Source organism: Denticeps clupeoides, chromosome 6 (genome assembly GCF_900700375.1).
Source record: "Denticeps clupeoides chromosome 6, fDenClu1.1, whole genome shotgun sequence".
NCBI lineage: Eukaryota > Metazoa > Chordata > Actinopteri > Clupeiformes > Denticipitidae > Denticeps > Denticeps clupeoides.
The window spans coordinates 2,160,331-2,185,229 of NC_041712.1; the positions used below are offsets into that span (position 1 = coordinate 2,160,331).

Consider the following 24,899-nt stretch of genomic DNA (forward strand, 5'->3'; position numbering starts at 1 on the left):
CGAGGTGCATTGTGAGGTATAATGAGGGTTCTGAAAATGGTGCTACCCCATGTTTGGCTTTGTTGGCCAGTTGTAGAAGGAGAGATCTGAGAGTTGTTCAGGTAGATAGCAAGATCCTGATGTGGTGAAGAATCTGCTAGAATGAATATTAGTTCTGAGAGAAGAGACACTGCTCTGTAGTTGATGATGTCTGGATCCGCAGTGGGTTTCTTTAGGATTGGAATAACCCTGGCTGTTTTAAAGACAGGTGGATGGATTACCTGTAGATATGATTTGTATGATTTCACCTGAAATATATAAATTTCTTTCTTTCTTTCTTTGTGTGTGTGTATATGTTGAGTAGGTTTTGTGGATTGCATGTGAGACTAGGCAGGCTAGGCATTCAGAACACCTACTCAACATATAACACACACAAAGAAAGAAAGATGGAAGTGTAATGGATCTCAATCATCCAACAACCCATTCCTATTCCTAATCACACAGTTCATTCCAGTCCAGTCCAAACTAGTACCTTGACTAAAATACAAAAGCTGCTGTAATAATAATTATTGGACCCTGTCATCCGTGGCTGAACGGAAATGTTCTACAAATCATGCCGTATATTTGAAAGATCTGACATTGTTGTTTACAACACAACTTCAGCTCCAAATCTTAGTACAGACACACTTAGTCAGCTAGAGTGCTACAGTCTACAAATAATCACTGAAACAGATCCCCACGTGGGGAGCTTACCTGCATTAAGCCTTCAGTGACCTATGTGCAACGTACTCATAGTGCACAAGGTTTTGTAGGAAGACAATGCGACTATGACTATTTAGAACGACTAAATTAGTCATTCTTAACATGAAGATTTTTGAGGGCTCACAAAAACAATTTTGGAAAAGATTTTTTTGGAAAATATTTCTGTGATAAATGATTTCAAATACTCATGATGTAAAGCAGGAAGTGACCAGCCCTAAAGCCAGCCCTAAATCCACTTAATTTAATCTCATATGGCTTTTTACATCTTAAAGCCATTAAACAACATAGTTTCTTTTGTTCACATAAAAAAAAAGATTTATTTATGTTATAAATCAATCTGTCCATCGAGCATAGTTACAAAATCTTTTATAAACTGCTTTTACGAGTCTTTAATATAATATCCAGAACTCAAGGAGAAATGCATGTATTAATTGATAATTAATTGATCATATCAAGGGTAATAGGCAACGTGCTCCAGACATTATTGCCTTCCTTTAATAAGTTTAAAATTCTTAAAATACCCTTAAACGTCTAACCAAACTCGACCCCAAAATGTAACTTTATTTTAAACTGTTATGCATCTGTAATATAGTTCCCAGTTTTTATCCAGTATTCACATACAAAAAATAAATATACATTCAGAAACATATCTAAATACTGTACATATTGATGACGAGTCTAAATAATTCTGGTATTTCCAAACCCAGAGAGCTGCAGAGTTCTGTCTCTTCCCATTTCAAATATAGGATTCAACTCATTATGTAATTTCCCCTGAGCTGTTCTCCAGGGAGTTGTGCTTGAGCAGGAAAGCATCTCGAACTCTGCTCTCTTATTGTAAATAAATCAATTATTTATCTCTACTAATATCTACTAAAATTTCTACTATAAAAAAAAAGTCTGTCATTTTGAGGAAAAATATTTAGTTTTTAGGTGTAAGGCTTCCAGTGTAAAAAATAAATAATTATATATGATATAATATAAATATATATTATCTAAACAATACCAGTTTTACTTTTGTGTTCCAGGTTTAAAACACAAAATCAGATTACATAAGGTTTAAAGAATTTAAGGAATTTAAAGTCCCTAAATATTTCATTAAGACAGTCTTAAAACATAATCCTCTCTCGGTTGCCAACTGTGTGTTTTTTCACCTTTCTGAAATGCTAAAGGTCCTTCAAAGGCGCCAATGCAGTTTTAAAAAGAAAAATAACTGCCTATTACAGCATCACGAAACAGCCTCTTCTGTTCATTTCTCTCCGTGGCATTGAAAGGACAAGGCCTGGTATCCTTGCATTGTTAGTGCAGTGAAACTTTTAGTTTTTCTTTCTCAAAGAGAAAAAGCATGCTTTGCTTTTTAAAGAAAAAGTGTGATTGCTTTACCCATCAGCCACCCATTTGGTTATGTAACTGGCTTAGCATTTTGTGCTACAGTGCATCCAGGAGTGAAACATATCTTTATGGAAAACAATGCAGACTGCAGACCACTGCATCGTCCAGACACTTTCTTGCTCACATTGCTGTGACGTCATCAATGTCAATCACTTCGAATCCGGGGTTATCAATGCCTTGTTTCTCCTGTATCTCCTGGCTGTGCTTGTGCCCGCTGTGGAAGCAATGGGCACAGTGCGGCGCAGACACTTGCACTGTCTTGGAAAATTTGGAAAAGTCAACATGGTACCTGCCCTCCTTGGTGCGTGAGATGACAGGCAGGAAGCTGTAGCCCCATTGGATCTCCTGCGGGGTGTAGGAGGTTCTCACCTGAAAGGTGGAGCTTGTGGACTCTGCCGTACCATCCAGGAAGACCACCAACTCGAAGTCCTGCTGAAGAAGCGTGTCTGCCGCCATTTCAAAAAAGGGACTGGACTTGTCAATAATGTGGTACAGCATCAGTGGGCAAACAAAGAAGAGATTGTCCTTTCCAGCGTCCACAGCAAAATCAATGTTGACCTGGTCCAAAATAATGGTCTCTCCTTCTTGGGTTACTGTGGTCCTCAGCAGCTTGCCATAGATTTGGGTGCCAATGAGCAGGGTTTTTCTCAGATTGGCCACCCGTATAAGCAAACAGAGTGTGCCTTTCTTCAGGCAGATGGCTGCGGTGTCACTGAACATCACGGTTTTGGCCCTCTTCTTGGGCAGCGATATTTTGGCCAGTATGAGGCCACACATGAAGCAGTTTATAATGGCACCTATGAGGGACTGAATGATAATCAGCACCACTGTACTTGCACAGTGCCCCGTGAGGGCACGCCCACCATATCCAATCGTAGTCTGTGTCTCGAGAGAGTAGAGAAAGGCAGTTGTAAGCCCATGAACGTTTTCGATGCACTTGATGTGTCCATCTTTCTGACTCTGTCCCAACAGGTCTCCATTGCTCTTTGCTATGGAATACCACAGAAGGCCAAAGATGAACCAGCTTCCAATGAAGGCAATTGCAAAGTAGCTTAAAACAAAACGCCAGCGGATCTCCACAAAGGTTGTCCAAAAGTCCATAAGGAAAGCATGATTGTAGTAACTGATGTTGCCAAACTTAATATTGCAGTGACCATCCTTTGTCACCAGTCGGGTTCTTTTGCTTCTGTGCTCTGCTAAGTGACTGTGGATGTGCTTCTGGATGAACTGGAACATCCTTCGGCTAGAAAAGTAAAAAAAAATATTTCAAATAAAATACACAGCCTGTACAACGTCTGCCAATCTTGTCTACAATACTGAGGTATTATTAATCTACTCTATCAGCTATGCCATGCTAAATCTTATAAAAGAACCACTGATAAAAGAGTTTGTAACCTTGGTGGTATGTTTGATTCAGTTCTGTCCTGTAAAATGCACCATACAACCAGTGGCATGGTCAGTGGCAAAGTTGCAGAAACATGAGTACATGCACTAATTTCCTGTTTCTTGACCATCATAGCTTGCTGAACGTCCTGCTATGACATCACGCAACGAATAACAGTCCTCATGCTTACATATGAGGCCTTGCATGATCTCACTCCATAGTGATCTCACTCCATGCTCCTCCAAGACCAGCGCATTTTCTCTCTTCAAACAGACTTCAAAATCCAACCTGTTCACACAGTGCTTTTCCTTCCAAATGATATTTCATTCTACTTCATGTGTGTAATATTATTTTTTTGTTGTTGTTGTTGTTCAGCCCTCTTTTACCTGCTCAATACAATAGTAGAAAGATGTCTAAAATTTATTGAGGACCTATTTTTCAAACCCTTTGAATATCAGGTTTTAAAGAGAGAATATCGTCATTATTCTAGGTTCAAATCTGTTTGTAAAGAGTTTAATCATATTACTAGATTTTTTATTGTGCCAAGTATGTAAATTGCACCATGTTTTACTTTCATTTCAAACATTTGGCAACATCTACACAATAGTTTAACTTGGGTCACTACTCCCGTAAAATCAATAAATCTTGCTAGAAATTAGCTTTTTTTTAAAGAGTATTTCACACATGGGTACACATTCACCCATAAAGAAGAGGTTAACGATAGGGCCCGTAAAACAGGAAGAATAGATGACTCCCAACCACCCGAGCTCAAAATCCACTTCACATACCTGCAACCTTCTCCCGTCCTCCCAAACTGCAGAAAGGATTGGTTCAAATCTCACAGTTGTCCACTGAATAAATTGCCATTAAAGTCCCAAAACGATTTAATCCGCAGTAAAAAAAATGCTAATCCTAGGCACATGCCCCAGTTTACACTGCCTACACAAAGACAGAAACCGTTAAACAGTGGTTACAAAACCAGAGCATTTCTACTCGTCAGACTGGTGGAACCCAGACTGCACTTCACGTAAATGCATTCCCATCACTGCGGAGAGCCAGTCACACCAGCATAATGGGTGCGTCTACTTTCAGACGGGGACCGCTTTGGGTCTGGTGGTCAGTTCAGCACACAGCCGCACTCTTGGCTAAAGACCATCAGTCAAGGAGAATAACGTTACCAATGAAGCCCCCTGCCATTTTGTTTTAGCCTCATAAAAACTGGGGCTGCGTATTGTCCTGCACAAAGAAAGCCTTCAATCACACTTCCCCTTTCTTCTCCTTCTTTCACCCTCCCACCTCTCATTTCCCTTCCCCCAAAACACCAGGCCTACAATTTGCATTAGAATAAAGTGAAGGAATGACAAGAGGCTAAACCCTGTTTTTTGGGGGAAACCACTTGGACTGTAACCAAGTCAAAAAAGCAACTTCATAAATATATTTCTAATCAATCTACTGTACCTCTACCAAACGTGTATAAGTTATAATGGTGTTTCTCGTTTTTTAAACTCTGGTAGTGCTGTGATGTATTGAACTTATGTCGTAAATGTCCACAACCAGTGGTGTGTGCTTTTCACCAAAATCAAGGGCCACTGAAACACATTCCGTTTTGGTACTTTCAGGGTTGAGAGTTAGAGTATAATTGGGACACTCATCAGGGACACACCCAGGACGGGGCATCAGCCAACCAATAACAGACACACTATTCACTCACACAATCACACATACGGACGATTCAGTTACCAATTCATATAGTGTCCATGTCTTTGGACAGCTGAAGGAAACTCACACTGACTGCACAGCGGGCAACCTCCACATACACAAGATCCGAGCCATGACTTGAAATCACAACCCACGTACAGTGGAACATCCAACAGGGGGGAAAAAAAAATATCACATGAACCGTCTTATTGGAAGGATTAGAAACCCATGCTCTACTAGGCATCTCTTCAGAACGACACAACCGGATTCCCATTTTTAAATGTGGACTGCGTGGCTGGCTGGTTTTAAAAGCCCAAATTCAACAATTAAGTAATTGTGTTCCAATACTATTGTCTATATAGTTCATATAGTCAAGAAAACATTAAAATATTACACTGCTGGCCAGAAAATAGTGTCACGTTCCTAAATCTAGGGGTCTAAGAAACGAGACAAGGGTGTGGAGAGGAGGATGTCCGCTGTTACACACACAACCAAACAAAGCATACAAACAGTGCTTATAGTTACAGTGAGAAGCTAACCAACATCAGTACAGCCTAAAGGAAGGGATTTTCCAGCCGGGATAACTCAAACACGCACAAAAGTTAACAAAAAGGGCACATAAAGCTAACAGGCTAACACAGGCTAACAACAAAGGGGTCTATCACACAAAGCAACAACACACACAAATGAGATCCCCAATGGAGCTCCTTGCAGATCTCCATGGACCCTGGGGACCTCCCAAAAGAGTAAAGGCCTAGCAGAACCTGGGGACCTCCCCAAACACCATCTGAAGTCTCTTTATTTAGGTGGAGGTGACCAATGGTAGATGGAGCTGGTAGGCTTCAACTCCTCCCACAAAGTCAACCTAAAAGAGACAGGACACAAAAACACAGCCAGCCACACAGAACACGTGAGAGCATACGTCCAGGGACGTAACATTAGATGCTACTTCCTCAATATGACTAGAACTCTCGGTGATTAATATCAGTTCAAAAAACAAATCATTATCTTTCAGTTAAAATTTAATAAACACGGCAACAACTACAACTTACACATAATGTAACTATTAAAAACACAGTCCACAAACATGAACAGATAATGGATTAAGTAGTAAAAAAAAATCTTTAGCATCTCCCGGCCTCCCTGAATCGGAGTAAGAGATTGTCATCTGCACGCAGGGTGTAGTTGATGGTGCGGTTCTGGTAATACTGGGGGTCCGCCTCCAGATTCATGATTACATCAGTGAGCAGATGGGCCCGCTCCACACCGCAGCCCGGGGCATCGTAGTTCAGAGAGGTGAAATGGACATGGAGGTGGTAGTAGGAAGGCTGGTAGTGCAGGTACACCCGGAGCTTGCATGCAGACATGCCATACTGCTTCTGGATGCTCTCCTGTTAGAACACAAAATCCTGGAGTAAAAATCTCAATTGCACGCACAATTCAACAAATGTTCTAATCAGAAAAAAAATCCTCACTTTTCCTTTCTTGGAAATATTTCTCAGTAGTGGAAGATGGTCTGATGTGAGATCTCTTAGGCTTTTGATGTTTCTTCGGTGAACAATCGCAATCAGGTACAAGTCATACAGCTATAAAAGTCAAATGACATGAACTGTTTTTCCCTGCTGTTAAAACATCAATGGGATTCTAACACCATTCACATGATGCCTCTTACCTGCTTTTGGTCCCATTTAAAATCAGGTAGCAAAACAAATCCAGTATCTGGATCTGGATCCTCAAAGACGATTCGGTCGGCCTCGGCTTTCTTTTCTAATATGTTGTAAACCCACTGTGGAAAAGATAGAAATCAAATAAAAAGACTTTTGATTGAAGTTCATAGCAGAGTTTAGGCACTTTAGATTCTCCATGGTTAAGGTAGCAATATCAGTAATGTCTGAAATGCAGAGCATTGTTGAATGTATTTTATAAGGGGGGTTAGATGGTACAAAACGACTTAATTAGAGACTCGATCTAAAAGCTGGCTGCTGCGCAAGACTCACACCTGCACACTGAAGCTCTGGCTCTCAATATAGGGGAGGGTGGTGGAGAGGTAGTCCTCCCCTGTTTCCTCCACCAGGAACATCTCCTGAGACAAATACTTCTTGACATGCTTCTGTGTGGCAGGGCAGATCACTGTGGTCTTGATTTCTAGAATTGAACGGCTCTCATTTAAGCATATAAATAAAAACAGTAAAATCTTGATTTTACACACTGATTTTGTTCATATGAAATAGGGTTGGGGACTGATAGTCCCCGAAAAAAAAAAAAAAGAACCATCATGAGCACATGCAGCAACGTGTGATACACTGTCACAACACAGTTTAGGGCAGTGGTGGCCTAGCAGTTAAGGAAGCAGCCCTGTAATCAGAAGGTTGCCGGTTCGAATCCCGATCTGAGGTGCCACTGAGCAAAGCACTGTCCCCACACACTGCTCTCTGGGTGCCTGTCATGGCTGCCCACTGCTCACTCAGGGTGATGTGTTAAATGCAGAGGACAAATTTCACTGTGTACACTGTGTGCTGTGTATCACAATGACAATCGCTTCACTTTCACACGGTGACACCAGAAGCAGAAGGGCACAATTTGCCATGTCACCGTGTGAAAGTGCCACGCCCAGGGAGCAGTGTGTGTGGATGGTGCCTTAAAAGAGGGCACAGCTGTGCTGTGTTTCTCAAAAAATAAATCCATTTTTGCATTACACACCATTTAAATGGGCTGGGGGCTGAAGTTGGTAAGTGCTGTAGATGTCATTCTTCATCTGCAGCTTCAACCTACACTCTTGGAATATCTCAGCCAGGTCGTCCTGTCTCATTGGAGTCTTCTCCAAAATGACCACAGCCTCCTGGTCCTCCACCTGGTGGATGATAAAGCAGGACAGTGTCCATTGCCCAGCACTGGATAGAAGAGACTGGCTTCTTCATGGAGACATTTTATAAAATAACTGTGCCGAGAAGAAAACGTATTTATATGCCAAATCGGCAGTGACGCGGGATGAAACAGATGTCCACCAAACCGGAGAAGATGCAGTCACGTGACCGTCTGTTTCAGTGTATTTGAAATAAAGAATCGTCGTAAAATACAAACCAAACACATAGAATCGGTTTAACGAACAAGGAAGGAGGTGAGATACATTTCTCACCGTTCCGTGAATGAAGATGGTTTTATCCCGCGCCGAATCTCTAAGCACTGACTTGACTTCGAACCCTGAGAGCACGTTTGCACACTCGCCTCCACCATCGCAGTCTGGCTGATTCTCTGCACCGCATTTCGGCAGCTTTGCAGCGGTGGGTTTGCAAGTTTCGTCCGCGTCTTCGCAAACTTCCCGCTTGCCTGTGTCCGCCATTTTCATCAAAGATTTACCTCAGCAGCCAGACGACTCTGTGTTCACTCACGTATTGAAAAATCCAGACTATATTAGGTCGTAAATATTGAAAACATTTATTTATATTTATAACACATATTATAAATATATATAACTTATAAAAATAAAGTTAATCCAAAATTAATTATTTAAATTTTATTATTTTACGCTATCGTTTCTCCAAAGATATATAAAATTATACATATATTCATGTTGGATTAACTTTATTTTATAAATTAATCCAAAATGAATTATGTTTTATTATTTTATTATATCAAGTTTATTCCTGAAGGTTGTCCCGAGCTGATAACGTGTTCCTTTTAAATCGTTTTAGCCAATCAGGAGCGCTAGTACTTACCATGTGACTAAAGGCGAAAGTGGAACGGGTCGTCTCTCTTAACTCACGTAAAGTTCTTGAGCCTCGTAGGGATAGATGGGTAGCGAGCAGCGCCTTCATGTGTAGTAACGCCATGTCGTTACAAAACGTGCAGTTGTTGTCACCGCGAATGTTGCTTCGAGTCTGCTTTGCGCTCTTCGTAAGTTATATATATCTACATTCCTACACTCAAATACTTAAGTTTCACCCGCCCGCGCTGTTTATGTAGTTCGAGTGCGTCGGGCGTCACAAACAGCGGCGCGTTACGGCAGCGCAAATTGGTTGCAAGGTAGTTGTATTAGTTGTATTCGTTAAACAGAATGTGATGGGCTTATTAACCGTTATGCCCTCCTCGGGAGGTTTTGTTCATTTTGTCCCTGTTACAGCTTGTGGCAGGAGTTCTTTATTCTTATACGACATCTATAGTGTGATGATGCCTTTCCCGGCACTTTTCGAGACCTTCGTTGCCAAACATGTAGACGAACAAAAAAAATACTCATACATCAGATTTCAGATTTTTTTTCATAAATCACTTAATCAACTTTAGCCCAAAATGATCAAAAAGTCATGAATTTTCAGTATTTTAACCCAAATTATATATATTTTCCATATAATAACTATCAGGGAGATGGGGCATTGGTGGGGAATTATAGTCTTGTGCACGTTATACCATACCATATTCATTAAACCAACAAAGGAGCTGACCAAAGTGCTGTACATTAAAATGTAAAACCTTAATTACAAGGGGCAGGACCGACATGGACAAAATGTCAAAGGTCAACAAAATAATTTTGTTTCCCCCATTGTGAGGTGCCGGCAACACTGTGGACATGAGCCACAGCTGCATTCACTGGTTCCGGAAAGGCCTGAGGCTGCATGACAACCCGGCGCTGCTGGCGGCACTGCGGGACTGTCGCCGCCTGTACCCCATCTTCATACTCGACCCGTGGTTTGCTGCCGCCGCCAACGTCGGCATCAACCGTTGGCGATTCCTGGTCGGAGCGTTGAAAGACTTGGATCGCAGTCTGAGGGAACTGGACTCCAGGTGAGGGGCGTGGGTGGGCGGCACACTTCCGCTTGGTTGCTGGATGATGGAGTTACCTGACTCTTCCCCCATCCAGGCTTTTTGTCGTCAGGGGAAAGCCCGGCGATGTTTTTCCTGAACTTTTCCGAGAGTGGAGTGTCACAAGGTTGACTTTTGAGACGGACACTGAGCCCTACAGTCAGCAGCGAGACAAGGAGGTACTGAGGCTGGCAGAGGAACATGGGGTGGAAGTAATCCAGAAGATTTCACACACTCTCTATAATATTGAGAGGTAAGTGATTGATAAGGAACAAAATAATTCTTATTAAACATGCACAGTATAGAAGGAACGATGGCATTTGCTCATAAATCAAAAGTATTAAAGGAAGACAAAGGAATGTTCCTGTATCTGGTTTAAGACAAGAGAAAAAGAATCCCATGGGTCAGGATGAATAGTACCAGCAAAATAGTACCAAAAAAAAAAGAGAAGTAGTATATGAAAAAGCTTACATACAGCCATTTTAGATTTTGGAAGTTGTTCATGGTTTGAATGTTAGCAGCCTAGTGGGTAACACACTCATCTATAAACCAGAAGTCCCAGGTTCAAACCCCACTTACTATCATTGTGTGCCTGAGCAAGACACTTAACCCTGAAGGTCTCCAGGGGAACTGTCCCTGTAACTACTGATTGTAAGTCGTTCTGGATAAGGGCTTCTGGTAAATGCTGTAAATGTAAAATCGTATGTATGCTTCAGTACTGTAATGGGACGTGATTGCATGTCTGTGCTCTTTCATTTCTGTAGGATTATAGAGGAGAACAATGGTAAGGCTCCACTCACCTGCGTTCGCTTCCAGACAGTAGTTAAAACCATCGGGCCGCCCCAAAGACCATTACCTTCACCAACTCTACAGGAAATGAATGGTACGAATTAAGATGAATGAGACATTAAACAGAACCAGTGATAGCATCAGAATTCACTCTGGTTGAGAGGTTGAAGATTCATATGACTGGTCAAAATTAGGTTCTCCTTGGATATATATTATTATTAAATGAATACATTAAATATTAATAGTCATATAACTATGGAAAATTAGTGCATTGATCCTCCAACACATTTTAACATGATCTGAGAACGAAAGTTCTTTACCTGAACATGGTCCAGGTCATCTTTTTTTTAAATTTATTTATTTTTTATCTTCAATTAGGAAAATGCACAGAGACGCACGATGAGAAGTATGGGATCCCCACGCTTGAAGAACTTGGGAAGGACCCTCAGCTTACCGGTCCAGAGATCTATCCTGGAGGGGAGCAGGAGGCTCTGCGACGGCTGGATAAATACATGGAGAGAACGGTATCACCATGGTATTCCTGCTTTCAAAAGTGACAACTGGCATTTTGTCACATTGTACAGAAAACTAATATGCAGACCCCTTTGTTGTTGTTCTCCTGTAGGGGTGGGTTTGCAGCTTCGAGAAACCGAATACGTCACCAAATGCCTTGAGTCCCAGCACCACTGTCCTCAGTCCATATCTCAAGTTCGGCTGTCTGTCTGTCCGCACCTTTTGGTGGAGGCTGGTCGGCATATATCAAGGGGTGTGTCCCTTTCTTTTTCTTTAAATTGATTTGTATTGAACCATTCAAATTTTAGGAATATTTTGATTTGCAAGTAAATTAACTAACATTTTGTTAGATTTGTCTCCATATAAACAGAACAATTTATTTTTTAAAAGTAAATGAGTTGTGAGATTGTCAAACTTAGACTTCAGTTTAATTCTTTTTTTATAAAGGTAAAAAAAATCAATAAGCATATTGCTTATCAATTAGTTTGATTCTTTTCTTTAAATTAAATAGTTTTCCACTTTGTTCCCCTGAAGAAGAAGCACAGCCAGCCGCCTGTCTCCCTACATGGACAGCTGCTGTGGAGAGAGTTCTTCTATACTGCAGGCAGGGGAATCTCTAACTTTGACAGAATGGAGGGTAATCCTGTGTGTGTGCGGGTGGACTGGGACAGCAACCTGGAATACTTGTCTGCATGGAGAGAGGTGAGTGCAACATGGGATGTCTTTTTATTTTATACTCTTTTTATCACATAAAAAGTGTGATATCCTGCGTACAGGCTCGTACAGGATTCCCCTTCATTGATGCAATCATGACCCAACTCAGACAGGAGGGGTGGATCCACCACTTGGCCAGACATGCTGTTGCCTGCTTTCTGACCAGGGGGGACTTGTGGATCAGCTGGGAAGAGGGGCAAAAGGTTTTGTCCTTCCTGTTATCTGTACTTTTACGTTTCTCTGTAATAGTAAAATTAGGGCTAAAATGTCCTACGGTGGAAGCCGCGAGAACTTGCGTTTGTCATATGCATGCGTTGGTGAGGTCGAATGTCACCGGTTTATGCCAGAGTGGTTTAAATTCACTTTAAATTCACTTCATCTACAGAGGCGGTGCAGTAACTACAACAATTCCAATTTGAGAAACAGCGATGTTTCCAGGACATTTTGCAGTAGAACTACTGAATTCCAAAATGAAGACAGAAAAAATTGTATTGATGCATGTATGCAGATTTTGCCTTTGTTTGACACTAAATGCATATTTGTTGTGTTCTGCGCATTGCCCACAATTTGCATGCAGGTGTTTGAGGAACTCCTGCTGGATGCTGACTGGGCTCTGAATGCTGGGAACTGGCAGTGGCTCTCAGCAAGCGCCTTCTTTCACCAGTACTTCAGGGTATATTCACCAGTTGCCTTTGGCAAGAAGACGGACAAAAATGGAGACTACATAAAGTAAAAATTCATTCACACACATTCAGGACTTCTTGCTTGTCAAAATAAGTGTATAAGTTATAATGGTGTTTCTCGTTTTTTAAACTCTGGTAGTGCTGTGATGCATTGAACTTATGTCGTAAATGTCCACAACCAGTGGTGTGTGCTTTTCACCAAAATCAAGGGCCACTGAAACACATTCCGTTTTGGTACTTTCAGGGTTGAGAGTTGAGTATAATTGGGACACTCATCAGGGACACACCCAGGACGGGGCATCAGCCAACCAATAACAGACACTCTATTCACTCACACAATCACACATACGGACGATTCAGTTACCAATTCATATAGTGTCCATGTCTTTGGACAGCTGAAGGAAACTCACACTGACTGCACAGCGGGCAACCTCCACATACACAAGATCCGAGCCATGACTTGAAATCACAACCCACGTACAGTGGAACATCCAACAGGGGGGGAAAAAAATATCACATGAACCGTCTTATTGGAAGGATTAGAAACCCATGCTCTACTAGGCATCTCTTCAGAACGACACAACCGGATTCCCATTTTTAAATGTGGACTGCGTGGCTGGCTGGTTTTAAAAGCCCAAATTCAACAATTAAGTAATTGTGTTCCAATACTATTGTCTATATAGTTCATATAGTCAAGAAAACATTCAAATATTACACTGCTGGCCAGAAAATAGTGTCACGTTCCTAAATCTAGGGGTCTAAGAAACGAGACAAGGGTGTGGAGAGGAGGATGTCCGCTGTTACACACACAACCAAACAAAGCATACAAACAGTGCTTATAGTTACAGTGAGAAGCTAACCAACATCAGTACAGCCTAAAGGAAGGGATTTTCCAGCCGGGATAACTCAAACACGCACAAAAGTTAACAAAAAGGGCACATAAAGCTAACAGGCTAACACAGGCTAACAACAAAGGGGTCTATCACACAAAGCAACAACACACACAAATGAGATCCCCAATGGAGCTCCTTGCAGATCTCCATGGACCCTGGGGACCTCCCAAAAGAGTAAAGGCCTAGCAGAACCTGGGGACCTCCCCAAACACCATCTGAAGTCTCTTTATTTAGGTGGAGGTGACCAATGGTAGATGGAGCTGGTAGGCTTCAACTCCTCCCACAAAGTCAACCTAAAAGAGACAGGACACAAAAACACAGCCACCCACACAGAACACGTGAGAGCATACGTCCAGGGACGTAACATTAGATGCTACTTCCTCAATATGACTAGAACTCTCGGTGATTAATATCAGTTCAAAAAACAAATCATTATCTTTCAGTTAAAATTTAATAAACACGGCAACAACTACAACTTACACATAATGTAACTATTAAAAACACAGTCCACAAACATGAACAGATAATGGATTAAGTAGTAAAAAAAAATCTTTAGCATCTCCCGGCCTCCCTGAATCAGAGTAAGAGATTGTCATCTGCACGCAGGGTGTAGTTGATGGTGCGGTTCTGGTAATACTGGGGGTCCGCCTCCAGATTCATGATTACATCAGTGAGCAGATGGGCCCGCTCCACACCGCAGCCCGGGGCATCGTAGTTCAGAGAGGTGAAATGGACATGGAGGTGGTAGTAGGAAGGCTGGTAGTGCAGGTACACCCGGAGCTTGCATGCAGGCATGCCATACTGCTTCTGGATGCTCTCCTGTTAGAACACAAAATCCTGGAGGAAAAATCTCAATTGCACGCACAATTCAACAAATGTTCTCATCAGAAAAAAATCCTCACTTTTCCTTTCTTGGAAATATTTCTCAGTAGTGGAAGATGGTCTGATGTGAGATCTCTTAGGCTTTTGATGTTTCTTTGGTGAACAATCGCAATCAGGTACAAGTCATACAGCTATAAAAGTCAAATGACATGAACTGTTTTTCCCTGCTGTTAAAACATCAATGGGATTCTAACACCATTCACATGATGCCTCTTACCTGCTTTTGGTCCCATTTAAAATCAGGTAGCAAAACAAATCCAGTATCTGGATCTGGATCCTCAAAGACGATTCGGTCGGCCTCGGCTTTCTTTTCTAATATGTTATAAACCCACTGTGGAAAAGATAGAAATCAAATAAAAAGACTTTTGATTGAAGTTCATAGCAGAGTTTAGGCACTTTAGATTCTCCATGGTTAAGGTAGCAATATCAGTAATGTCTGAAATGCAGAGCATTGTTGAATGTATTTTATAAGGGGGGTTAGATGGTACAAAACGACTTAATTAGAGACTCGATCTAAAAGCTGGCTGCTGCGCAAGACTCACACCTGCACACTGAAGCTCTGGCTCTCAATATAGGGGAGGGTGGTGGAGAGGTAGTCCTTCCCTTGTTTCCTCCACCAGGAACATCTCCTGAGACAAATACTTCTTGACATGCTTCTGTGTGGCAGGGCAGATCACTGTGGTCTTGATTTCTAGAATTGAACGGTTCTCATTTAAGCATATAAATAAAAACAGTAAAATCCTGATTTTACACACTGATTTTGTTCATATGAAATAGGGTTGGGGACTGATAGTCCCCCCCCCCCCAAAAAAAGAAAAAAAAAAAAGAACCACCATGAGCACATGCAGCAACGTGTGATACACTGTCACAACACAGTGTAGGGCAGTGGTGGCCTAGCAGTTAAGGAAGCGGCCCCGTAATCAGAAGGTTGCCAGTTCGAATCCCGATCTGCCAAGGTGCTACTGAGGTGCCACTGAGCAAAGCACCGTCCCCACACACTGCTCCCTGGGTGCCTGTCATGGCTGCCCACTGCTCACTCAGGGTGATGGGTTAAATGCAGAGGACAAATTTCACTGTGTACACTGTGTGCTGTGTATCACAATGACAATCGCTTCACTTTCACACGGTGACACCAGAAGCAGAAGGAGTCACTGTGTGAAAGTCGCTCTGGATAAGGGCATCTGCCAAATGCCGTAAATGTAAATGCCACGGCCAGGGAGCAGTGTGTGTGGATGGTGCCTTTTTGATGGGTTAAAAGAGGGCACAGCTGTGCTGTGTTTCTCAATGACAATCACTTCACTTTCATTCTCGGAAATAAATCCATTTTTGCATTACGCACCATTTAAATGGGCTGGGGGCTGAAGTTGGTAAGTGCTGTAGATGTCGTTCTTCATCTGCAGCTTCAGCCTGGACTTTTGGAATATCTCAGCCAGGTTGTCCTGTCTCATGGGAGTCTTCTCCAAAATGACCACAGCCTCCTGGTCCTCCACCTGGTGGATGATAAAGCAGGACAGTGTCAATTGCCCAGCACTGGATAGAAGAGACTGGCTTCTTCATGGAGACATTTTATAAAATAACTGTGCCGAGAAGAAAACTTATTTATATGCCAAATCGGCAGTGACGCGGGATGAAACAGATGTCCACCAAACCGGAGAAGATGCAGTCACGTGACCGTCTGTTTCAGTGTATTTGAAATAAAGAATCGTCGTAAAATACAAACCAAACACATAGAATCGGTTTAACGAACAAGGAAGGAGGTGAGATACATTTCTCACCGTTCCGTGAATGAAGATGGTTTTATCCCGCGCCGAATCTCTAAGCACTGACTTGACTTTGAACCCTGAGAGCACGTTTGCACACTCGCCTCCACCATCGCAGTCGGGCTGGTTCTCTGCACCGCATTTCGGCAGCTTTGCAGCGGTGGGTTTGCAAGTTTCGTCCACGTCTTCGCAAACTTCCCTCTTGCCTGTGTCCGCCATTTTCATCAAAGATTTACCTCAGCAGCCAGACGACTCTGTGTTCACTCACGTATTGAAAAATCCAGACTATATTAGGTCGTAAATATTGAAAACATTTATTTATATTTATAACACATATAATAAATATATATAACTTATAAAAATAAAGTTAATCCAAAATGAATTATTTTAATTTTATTATTTTACGCTGTCGTTTCTCCAAAGATATATAAAATTATACATATATTCATGTTGGATTAACTTTATTTTATAAATACCTGTAGATATGATTTGTATGATTTCACCTGAAATATATAAATTTCTTTATTTCTTTCTTTCTTTGTGTGTGTGTATATGTTGAGTAGGTTTTGTGGATTGCATGTGAGACTAGGCAGGCTAGGCATTCAGAACACCTACTCAACATATAACACACACAAAGAAAGAAAGATGGAAGTGTAATGGATCTCAATCATCCAACAACCCATTACATACAGCTCACATGCACTGTAAAAAAAAAATGTTGTTTTACGGTAAAAAACTGGCAGCTGTGGTTGCCAGAATTTCACCGTAAAAATGACAGTGAAACATTTTCTTCTTTTACGGTAGAAAAGTATCGTTACTGTTAATTTTACTGTTTAAAATAGTGTTTTAATCAATATTATACTGTAAAAATAAAAGTTGTAACTTTAAAAAAAAGCATTACTTTGCCATAACATGAACATGAAAATCCTGTATAAAAGAAAGTTGATGCCACAAAACATGACATTTTATTACTGCACAATTGACGGTCTAAATTCTAAAATACATGTTTATTCTGTTAAATTTCCCAGAAGTTACTGCAAAAATAAATGTTTTGCAGTTTTAACTTTTAATAGCTAAATTAAATATGGCAAAACCTCCCTGTAAATAATAAGGTAAAACATTTTCTACTGGTAACAGTAAAATGATGTTAGTATTGCTGATTTTACAGTTAAAAGTTGTTAAATTTAATACTTTACTGTTACAATAAAAGTTTTTTTTTATTGTTTACAGAGACACTGTTTTACCCAATTATAATATCAAATTAAAATGGAAAAAAGGGTTTACACCATGAAATATGATGGCCTTTTACTGTTCAATTAATATGTATTATGAACATAATTCCAGACATTAAAACATTTTTAAATATACATAAAATATTCAGCCAACTTAACATTTTTGGTGCTGTTATCAGGTGATAAAACTTGTCACTGTTACACTGACTTACAGAAATTTAACTCTGAGTTTTAACAACAAAACATCTGCAGTGTATGTAAAACACAGCATACCTTTTCACATCATAGCCAAACATTGTGGGTATGTCTAGGTCCACTCATGGTCTGCAATGTCTGAGATGAGAGTGAGAACTCTGGGGTTGACTGACCACAGTTTTTTCTTCTTGCACTCAACCTTTGTGCCTCTCTCAGGATTTATGGAAAAGAAACATCTTGATGAAAAAAAGAGAAGAGAAGAATATAACAAACTGAGGCAGCATATAAAAGGCTATGTTTTGTAAATATGATAAATTTACCTTTGGAGGAACTCCAGTGTTGATCGCAGTTCCACTGGGTAGTGTATGTTGAAGCAGTAGTAACTGCCAAACATAAGACAAATTGCAGAGGTGAAGGTTGTGATGCAGCCGTTGACAACCTTTTGGTCAATGCTTAACATGAATGTCTTAGCAGCGAAGCAGGAGGACCCTGAGAATAAACAACAAATAATAATTACATTTTCATACCAAGTACTTCAATATCAACCATATATACAAATACATGCATCGTAGGATCCTACATACATCGTAGGATTAGTCACCCTATTGGTTGAACTTCTAAGGTAAGTGTGGGACATCAAACTAAACAAGCCAAGAATACAAGAGGGTGGCCGTTAAACAAGAAGAGAAAAAAAGCATGAGGGTTTAGCTCTGTTTACTTACCACAAACAATAATGCAGGGTGTTGGTGGCACATTCTCCATCTGAACTTCCCCTGGAAGGCTTGTCATCTCGATGCAATGGAACAGACGCTCCTCCTTCTCACCAAAGTGAGCCAGTAAAAGAAGCACCATCTCGACAAGTTCTTCTGAGCAACCGCTGGACCGGCCTCTTTCAGTCTGAAGCTTGAGAAGAGCATTCAGGACTTGTTTGTGTTTTTGTGCATCAACACATTTGAGGAAGTTTAACAGACGTGCCCCCTTTTTGTCTACATTGGTAAGGAAGGTCTCCATAGGATTCACACCCGTCAGTTCCTGGAAGTGGGCTGTCATACCAACTTCTGTGAACAAAAAGGGCCATTCCTGGCATAGTTTCTGGATGCTTGCACCTTTGATGATGTCTTTACGCTGTGTGAAATAGGTGCACTTGACTAGTTCTTTCACAACATCTATATTGTAGTTAATCTCTTTGAACAACTTCCTCATTTCTTCTTTTTTTTCAACCTGACTCTCCACAGTCTCTGAAAGTGGCAAATGTTTTGGCTCCCAGCTAACACAGCCATATGTGTCTTGAACACTTGCTTTTTGTTCAGCAGGTATTTCATCTGTATCGTTGTCATCTGATGCTGCCTTGCGTTTTCTTATCCTTGGTGTGTCAGGTCGTTTCACATTTTCAACTCTTGACTTAAGTTGTTTTACCAAGGAATGATATCCAAGCCCAATAACATCACTATCAATCACATCTTGAAGAGACTTTGGATACTTGGCCACCATCCTTTTTGCTATCTCTGTAGTGTTGTGTTTGGTTGGATTTTTACAAATCTTCATCATTTCCGACACCACAATCCTTACCATTTCTCGTCGTTGTCGTGCACTTGGCCTCTTCTGTCTTTCCAAGTTCTGTACTAACTCCTCAGGGAGCTTCTGCCATGGTATCTCAAAACTGTCAGCCCAGTTTGGCATAAATGGGGTACAGCTTCCGGAAGGTGATGAAGTAGTGGTGGATGACTGTGGTGAGGATGAAGCTGAGGCTGGAGATGGAGAGGAATGGGCAACCACTGGAGAGGAACACACCAAGTTTGGTGTTGAAGTGCTTGAGTCTGTAAAAGTACAACAAAGGAGATATGAAAGCATAAAACCTTAAGCGACGTTTTGCTACTACGTTAATAATAAATTTATAGATATTAAGGCTACACAGTATGGTCAAAAGTTAATATGGCAATCATTCTTACAGATTGGGTTTCACAATTCACTCAAAATTACTGAAATTTCTCCCTTAAACATAACTTTCATTTACACAGCGAGCATGCTAAATTAATGATGATGCGGCACTTGTACTCAGCAAAACTAAGATTTTAACTATTTCCAATTATCGTGCAGCCTTATTAGACAAGTGTACCCTGGCATAGTGTGGTGGTAATGTTTTACACTAGTCTTCTGGCTTGTATGGGCTTTAACACTGGCAGCAAGTCTCCTTCCGTAATATACTTTAAATCATCGGTGGTTGTGGCCCCAAGTGCCTTCAAAGTATCTTCAACCGACTTGACAACTTGATCAGAAAGGTCCGGAAGGACTCTGGCTATTGCATCACTTATCTTTTTTAGCACCTGGGATTCAGTCATATCTGTAGAGACACACAAACAAATGGTTTGGCCTCTGGCCCACTAACATCAAGGCATTTATTCGGACAAGATGCTGTGCTTCAGTGGAACAATCTGGTATCCATTTTTCATGTAAGATAATAATGGCCACATGTCAATCAGTTCACTGATGAGTCTGCATTCTAATCTTCCAGTGTCATTTTTTACAGAGTACATGTGATAGTATGAAAGAAATTCTACATCATAAACTCTCATCAGAAAATAAAGCGCAGAATCATCTTTAACAAAAATGAGGAGGAGTTCACCAAACTCTACTGACTCATCATTCTTCGTAACAAGAAACTGACCCTTCCTGTAAGTTAGCCCATTGTACTGCACATCAAAAGGAATTGTTGTATTTCTTTCAGTAAAGCCCAAATGTAGGATTGTTTCTTTAACTTGCTCACTGTAAAGTTGTGGGTAAAATGGTGAGCAATCTTTTATTTGCAATGCTGGAGGACTCACTGCCCCAGCAGAAAGGAAGGCCTGAAACATCTGATGTCTCTCTGAAAGAGTCAAACACAGATTTTTGAAATTTTTTAGATGCCTTGAGCATCTTTTGAAGTAACTATGTTTGCTCTCAAAACGCATAGTCCACAGCCTGATGAGTGGGCCAAATTTCAGGATAAGCCCGGGATAATGCCGTAAGAAATGGTGTTTAGGTCTTAAGTTGGTATCTGGAAACAGTGCCTTTCTGGTTTCTAAATATTCTTGGATTAGAGCATCCAGATAAGTAACCTGAGCCTTGGAAATTTGCTGAGCACAAATTAGGTCTACAATGTCCTTAAGCTGCAAAGTTAACTGCCACACATTATCTTGGGGGTTCTGCACTTTGTCTCCAATTATGAGAGGTAAAAGTCTCAAGAAGTTCCAATTTTGAACAGCTTGACCACTAAGTTTCAATGTTTTTGGACTGACCTCACAAGGCTTAGAGGAAGCATCTGTTCCTTTGTATTTAAACTGCTTGATGCGCCTGTTTAAATTTGTGTAGGTGAACCATTTATTAGTCTTGATAAAGTACTTGAGGTAAAGAGCAACATCGTGGGAGAGGACACCTTCGAAGATGTCATGACCAAGACATGGGGGCATGCCGGGCATGCAAACATCAAAGTTTCGTAAAGAATTAAATACAGACCTGAACTTTATCCCTTGTACTTCTGACACGTTTTCTGTCTCAAGCTGTTCAGTGGCAGATCTGTACGTTTCTGGGGTCCGCTGAGGTCCACAGATGGCTGGATCAGCACCCTGAAATTCAGTTCGAGTTAACAGACAGTATCTGCATAAGTACTCAGATGAACTGAAATTTTCTGTAAAACCACCAATACAATGAGAGCCCAGGTTGTCTCCGGCAATGCAGTAGAGAGCTCCCTTTACAACAGATTTGTCTACTATTGTTATCCCCTTCTCCTCTAGTACCCTCAAATCAGCCAGGAGTTCTGAAAAAACTTTGTTATGGCCAAATTCCTTGAAATCCTTCTCTCTACACAGGAAAACCAGTTGCATATGATCAGGATTTGATCGGGCATGTGGGGGGATGTTGAGTAGAGAGAAGTACACAGCCAAAACCTTGTGCTTCTTTTTAGCAGAACCAAGTGGGTTCACGACTTCAAATGCATCCTGGTATAGAACCAACTTAAGACAACTTGGATTTTTCTGAAAAAATGTGTTTGAAATAAACACCTTACCATCACAACAGTCATTGAGAACATCTGTTTTGGAAATATGGTTAGGATTTACTGACATGAGACCTTGCCAAAAACAAGATTCCAGCATACTTTTCAAAGTATTTAGCACAGGAACATAATAGACAAATCTCTCTGTCCTGTTCTCGTCGCTGCCCAAAAACACCTTTTTGGGCTCAACATATTTGAACACATCTTTAAAACACTGGGTTCTTGAGTAAGCTGTTCTCATCGGCCCTGTGTGACAAGCTGAGAACAAGTCTGATTGTTTTACAGTGTCAGAGATTTTTACAATGTCTTCATCTGAAACGGACATATCTTTTAAAAGTGAGCCTAGTCTATTCAAAGTATATGTTTGTCCCAATTCATGTATATTCTGCACTTCTTCAACAATGGTTTGAATGGTAGATCCTGGAAGAAGATGCTGTCCCTGTAGTTTAATGTAAAACATACATACATTTCTGAGATACAGGTCAGTGAAATTAGACCCATCCACAACAGAGTCCTCAGCATCTGAGACACTGTCAGCCGTCTGTATGATGCCACTTGTAGTGGGATCTGACTCAGTATCTTTGACTGATGCACAAATCACACTTTCCAAACAATGTCTGTGTTTTCTAGACATATGGGAGGTAAATGAAGATTTTACAGAGAACACACTTTTGCATCCTCACACTGGGCAAACCACAGTTCGTCCCTCTTCTATGTGTTCCTTTAAGTGAGCAACCAAAGCTTTAGTTCCGTCACACTGGCGTTCACAAAGAGAAACGGTGCATTTTAATGCCATTAAGGTCATATCCTGAGAAACAGTTGTGGTACCACTGTGGTGGCGATAGAAATGAGACTTTAAAGCTGGATATCCAGAAAACACCTGCTTACAACTTGGTTCAACACATTTAAAAATACAACGGGGTTCATTACGATGCAGTTTGCAATGCAAAACATATGCTTTAACAGATTGAACAGACAATCCACATATATTACAAATATACATCTTCAAAATTTAAACACCAAAATTATGGCAATTGTCAACACAAGCTGCAAGGTTAGCTAGCTTAAAGTTTGAGCCTGAGGTCAAACGAGGAAATCCATACAGCCTTTATCCGAAGCATTAAAAGGCAGCTACACTAACTAAAAGATTACCATTAATAAAACCCGTCTCCAAATCATGTCTAACCATGCATTATTTACATTACCAGGCTGTTTTCCAAGTTTAATGTGGATAATCTTAATGCTATTAGCTAAAGCAAAGGCAGCATTGTCGTTTGTGACCTTCACTGTGCGTAACACAACACTCTTGATAAACAGAATAAACCCAGTTAAACTTTTATTTTTTTACCACGGTAAATGAAGACGGGCTGTGGTTGAGTCCAATCCCACTCCTTGAAACCGAAAACTGCTGGCGTGCTTCTGTAGTCCAAAGCAAAGTTTGTGTGGAGCGTTTCAGACGTTAGCGGAGCCAGATGCAGTGCCCTGATTGGCCTGTTTGAATTTAGGCGCGTTGCCAGACTGCAGGGGAAAAAACTCGTTTTTGAAATAATTGTGTTCTGTTTGTCCATCTAAAAACTGAATTTATATCCTTATGGTAATCAAAGACATACAAACAGGAAAGACAACCGCTACTGATTCTCCCTTGTTTACTTTTTAGCGTCAAGTTCTGTGTACCGCAATTTGCCCAACTGTGTGGCACAAACAGCACAAACTCTTCACACATATCGGTGAATATTCTCATCCAAGCGGATTTATCTGGAAGTTGGGTCATGGCAATTGGACTTCTTTCTTGTTAGGTTGAAGCTGCTTTGATAAGTATTGAACCTAACACGATTGAAGCTGATAAAGCTGCCATTTATTGACACTGATACAAAATAGAAGTTTAGGGCCTGAAACAACGTAATTACAAGTCCAACTGCCGTAGAGTGGTTATGGCTTAGCTGGTAGAGTGGACATCTTCCAGCTGTCTGTGTGAATGCCTCTTATACACCAAAACAACGTGAATAGTACATTTTGGTGAACACTATTACAGTATATGTCCGCTATCGACACAAAAGTAGGCTGTTTTACATTTTATGACAAACTGTATTCTTTACATGAAATACATGTAAAAATTAAAGTACTTAAATGTTTGATATTGTCTTCATGTTCAGCACAAATGTATGTACATTTGAGATTTTTTGAGTCATTTGAGTTGTATGTGAAATAAATGCAAAAATTGTTTAACCATTCAGCAGTTAACAACCGTATTCTTTTCAAGACATAAATGTAAAAATCGCAGTGTTTGACTGTTATTAACGTGATGGAAATTTCCCGTTAAAAAAACAATGCAAGCGTGCTTTACAGTATGGCAATGTATTTTTTTCTGAGAAAAAAATGTAAATATTACGGTTTTCCTTGATTATTTTAATTACAGTGACATCACGTTAAAAAAAACATAATAAACTGTTTAACAATTTACAGACTTTTACTGTCATGGTTTTACAGTTTTTTACTGTAAGATCTACGGACATTTTTTACAGTGTGCAATCTATTCCTAATCACACAGTTCATTCCAGTCCAGTCCAAACTAGTACCTTGACTAAAATACAAAAGCTGCTGTAATAATAATTATTGGACCCTGTCATCCGTGGCTGAACGGAAATGTTCTACAAATCATGCCATATATTTGAAAGATCTGAGATTGTTGTTTACAACACAACTTCAGCTCCAAATCTTAGTACAGCCACACTTAGTCAGCTAGAGTGCTACAGTCTACAAATAATCAGTGAAACAGATCCCCACGTGGGGAGCTTACCTGCATTAAGCCTTCAGTGACCTATGTGCAACATACTCATAGTGCACAAGGTTTTGTAGGAAGACAATGCGACTATGACTATTTAGAACAACTAAATTAGTCCTTCTTAACATGAAGATTTTTGAGGGCTCACAAAAACAATTTTGGAAAAGATTTTTTTGGAAAATATTTCTGTGATAAATGATTTCAAATACTCATGATGTAAAGCAGGAAGTGACCAGCCCTAAAGCCAGCCCTAAATCCACTTAATTTAATTTCATATGGCTTTTTACATCTTAAAGCCATTAAACAACATAGTTTCTTTTGTTCACATAAAAAAAAGATTTATTTATGTTATAAATCAATCTGTCCATCGAGCATAGTTACAAAATCTTTTATAAACTGCTTTTACGAGTCTTTAAT

The 24,899-nt window shown here is 40.5% G+C and overlaps 4 protein-coding genes and 1 pseudogene across 6 annotated transcripts; 1 reads left to right on the forward strand and 4 right to left on the reverse strand.

Annotated features, from left to right (window-relative positions):
• Positions 1-1,089: 1,089 nt before the first annotated feature.
• Positions 1,090-5,760, reverse strand: LOC114791868 (ATP-sensitive inward rectifier potassium channel 1-like). Its single transcript, XM_028982379.1, has 2 exons — positions 4,303-5,760; positions 1,090-3,373 (listed from the first exon to the last, which is right to left on the reverse strand). Exon 2 carries the CDS (start codon positions 3,364-3,366, stop codon positions 2,251-2,253), a length of 1,116 nt encoding a protein of 371 aa, XP_028838212.1. The 5' UTR covers positions 3,367-3,373; positions 4,303-5,760; the 3' UTR covers positions 1,090-2,250.
• A 456-nt stretch (positions 5,761-6,216) lies between these two features.
• LOC114791869 (m7GpppX diphosphatase-like) lies at positions 6,217-8,654 on the reverse strand. Its single transcript, XM_028982381.1, has 6 exons — positions 8,349-8,654; positions 7,913-8,063; positions 7,212-7,357; positions 6,885-6,998; positions 6,688-6,798; positions 6,217-6,603 (listed from the first exon to the last, which is right to left on the reverse strand). Exons 1-6 carry the CDS (start codon positions 8,556-8,558, stop codon positions 6,337-6,339), a joined length of 999 nt encoding a protein of 332 aa, XP_028838214.1. The 5' UTR covers positions 8,559-8,654; the 3' UTR covers positions 6,217-6,336.
• Positions 8,655-8,988: 334 nt separating this feature from the next.
• On the forward strand, positions 8,989-12,994 carry LOC114792513 (cryptochrome-1-like). The gene is made up of 9 exons (XM_028983737.1): positions 8,989-9,106; positions 9,757-9,991; positions 10,068-10,262; positions 10,774-10,892; positions 11,177-11,322; positions 11,424-11,564; positions 11,846-12,013; positions 12,088-12,228; positions 12,603-12,994. The coding sequence occupies exons 2-9, from the start codon at positions 9,777-9,779 to the stop codon at positions 12,756-12,758; spliced, it is 1,281 nt and encodes a 426-aa protein (XP_028839570.1). The 5' UTR covers positions 8,989-9,106; positions 9,757-9,776; the 3' UTR covers positions 12,759-12,994.
• Positions 12,995-14,033: 1,039 nt separating this feature from the next.
• LOC114793154 (m7GpppX diphosphatase-like) lies at positions 14,034-16,650 on the reverse strand (annotated as a pseudogene).
• Positions 16,507-22,919, reverse strand: LOC114793151 (uncharacterized). 3 transcript variants are annotated; one of them, XM_028984887.1, is made up of 6 exons: positions 21,163-22,919; positions 19,787-20,011; positions 18,393-19,487; positions 17,991-18,159; positions 17,749-17,942; positions 16,507-16,528 (listed from the first exon to the last, which is right to left on the reverse strand). In XM_028984887.1, the coding sequence occupies exons 3-5, from the start codon at positions 19,348-19,350 to the stop codon at positions 17,783-17,785; spliced, it is 1,287 nt and encodes a 428-aa protein (XP_028840720.1). In that variant the 5' UTR covers positions 19,351-19,487; positions 19,787-20,011; positions 21,163-22,919; the 3' UTR covers positions 16,507-16,528; positions 17,749-17,782. The 3 variants fall into 3 exon arrangements, 1 of the variants encoding a protein (XP_028840720.1); XR_003750204.1 differs by lacking the exons at positions 16,507-16,528; positions 17,749-17,942; positions 19,787-20,011 and having other exon boundaries at positions 17,991-18,053; positions 19,240-19,487; XR_003750203.1 differs by lacking the exons at positions 16,507-16,528; positions 17,749-17,942; positions 17,991-18,159; positions 19,787-20,011 and having other exon boundaries at positions 18,497-18,573; positions 19,240-19,487.
• Positions 22,920-24,899: the final 1,980 nt, after the last annotated feature.

What these genes read in the sequence shown, in the direction of transcription:
- LOC114791868 (XM_028982379.1), bottom strand. Translation starts at nt 3,366, where the DNA reads ATGTTCCAGTTCATCCAGAAGCACATCCACAGTCACTTAGCAGAGCAC.
- LOC114791869 (XM_028982381.1), bottom strand. Translation starts at nt 8,558, where the DNA reads ATGAAAATGGCGGACACAGGCAAGCGGGAAGTTTGCGAAGACGCGGAC. An exon ending in GCCCCCAGCCCATTTAAATG is followed by an intron (nt 7,358 to 7,912) that starts GTGTGTAATGCA and finishes GTTCAATTCTAG; the next exon opens with AAATCAAGACCACAGTGATC. An exon ending in GCCAGAGCTTCAGTGTGCAG is followed by an intron (nt 6,999 to 7,211) that starts GTGTGAGTCTTG and finishes TCTTTTCCACAG; the next exon opens with TGGGTTTACAACATATTAGA.
- LOC114792513 (XM_028983737.1), top strand. Translation starts at nt 9,777, where the DNA reads ATGAGCCACAGCTGCATTCACTGGTTCCGGAAAGGCCTGAGGCTGCAT. An exon ending in AACTCTACAGGAAATGAATG is followed by an intron (nt 10,893 to 11,176) that starts GTACGAATTAAG and finishes ATCTTCAATTAG; the next exon opens with GAAAATGCACAGAGACGCAC. An exon ending in GCTGGGAAGAGGGGCAAAAG is followed by an intron (nt 12,229 to 12,602) that starts GTTTTGTCCTTC and finishes ATTTGCATGCAG; the next exon opens with GTGTTTGAGGAACTCCTGCT.
- LOC114793151 (XM_028984887.1), bottom strand. Translation starts at nt 19,350, where the DNA reads ATGCCAAACTGGGCTGACAGTTTTGAGATACCATGGCAGAAGCTCCCT. An exon ending in ACCCTGCATTATTGTTTGTG is followed by an intron (nt 18,160 to 18,392) that starts GTAAGTAAACAG and finishes GTTTATTCTCAG; the next exon opens with GGTCCTCCTGCTTCGCTGCT. An exon ending in ACACTGGAGTTCCTCCAAAG is followed by an intron (nt 17,943 to 17,990) that starts GTAAATTTATCA and finishes ATGCTGCCTCAG; the next exon opens with TTTGTTATATTCTTCTCTTC.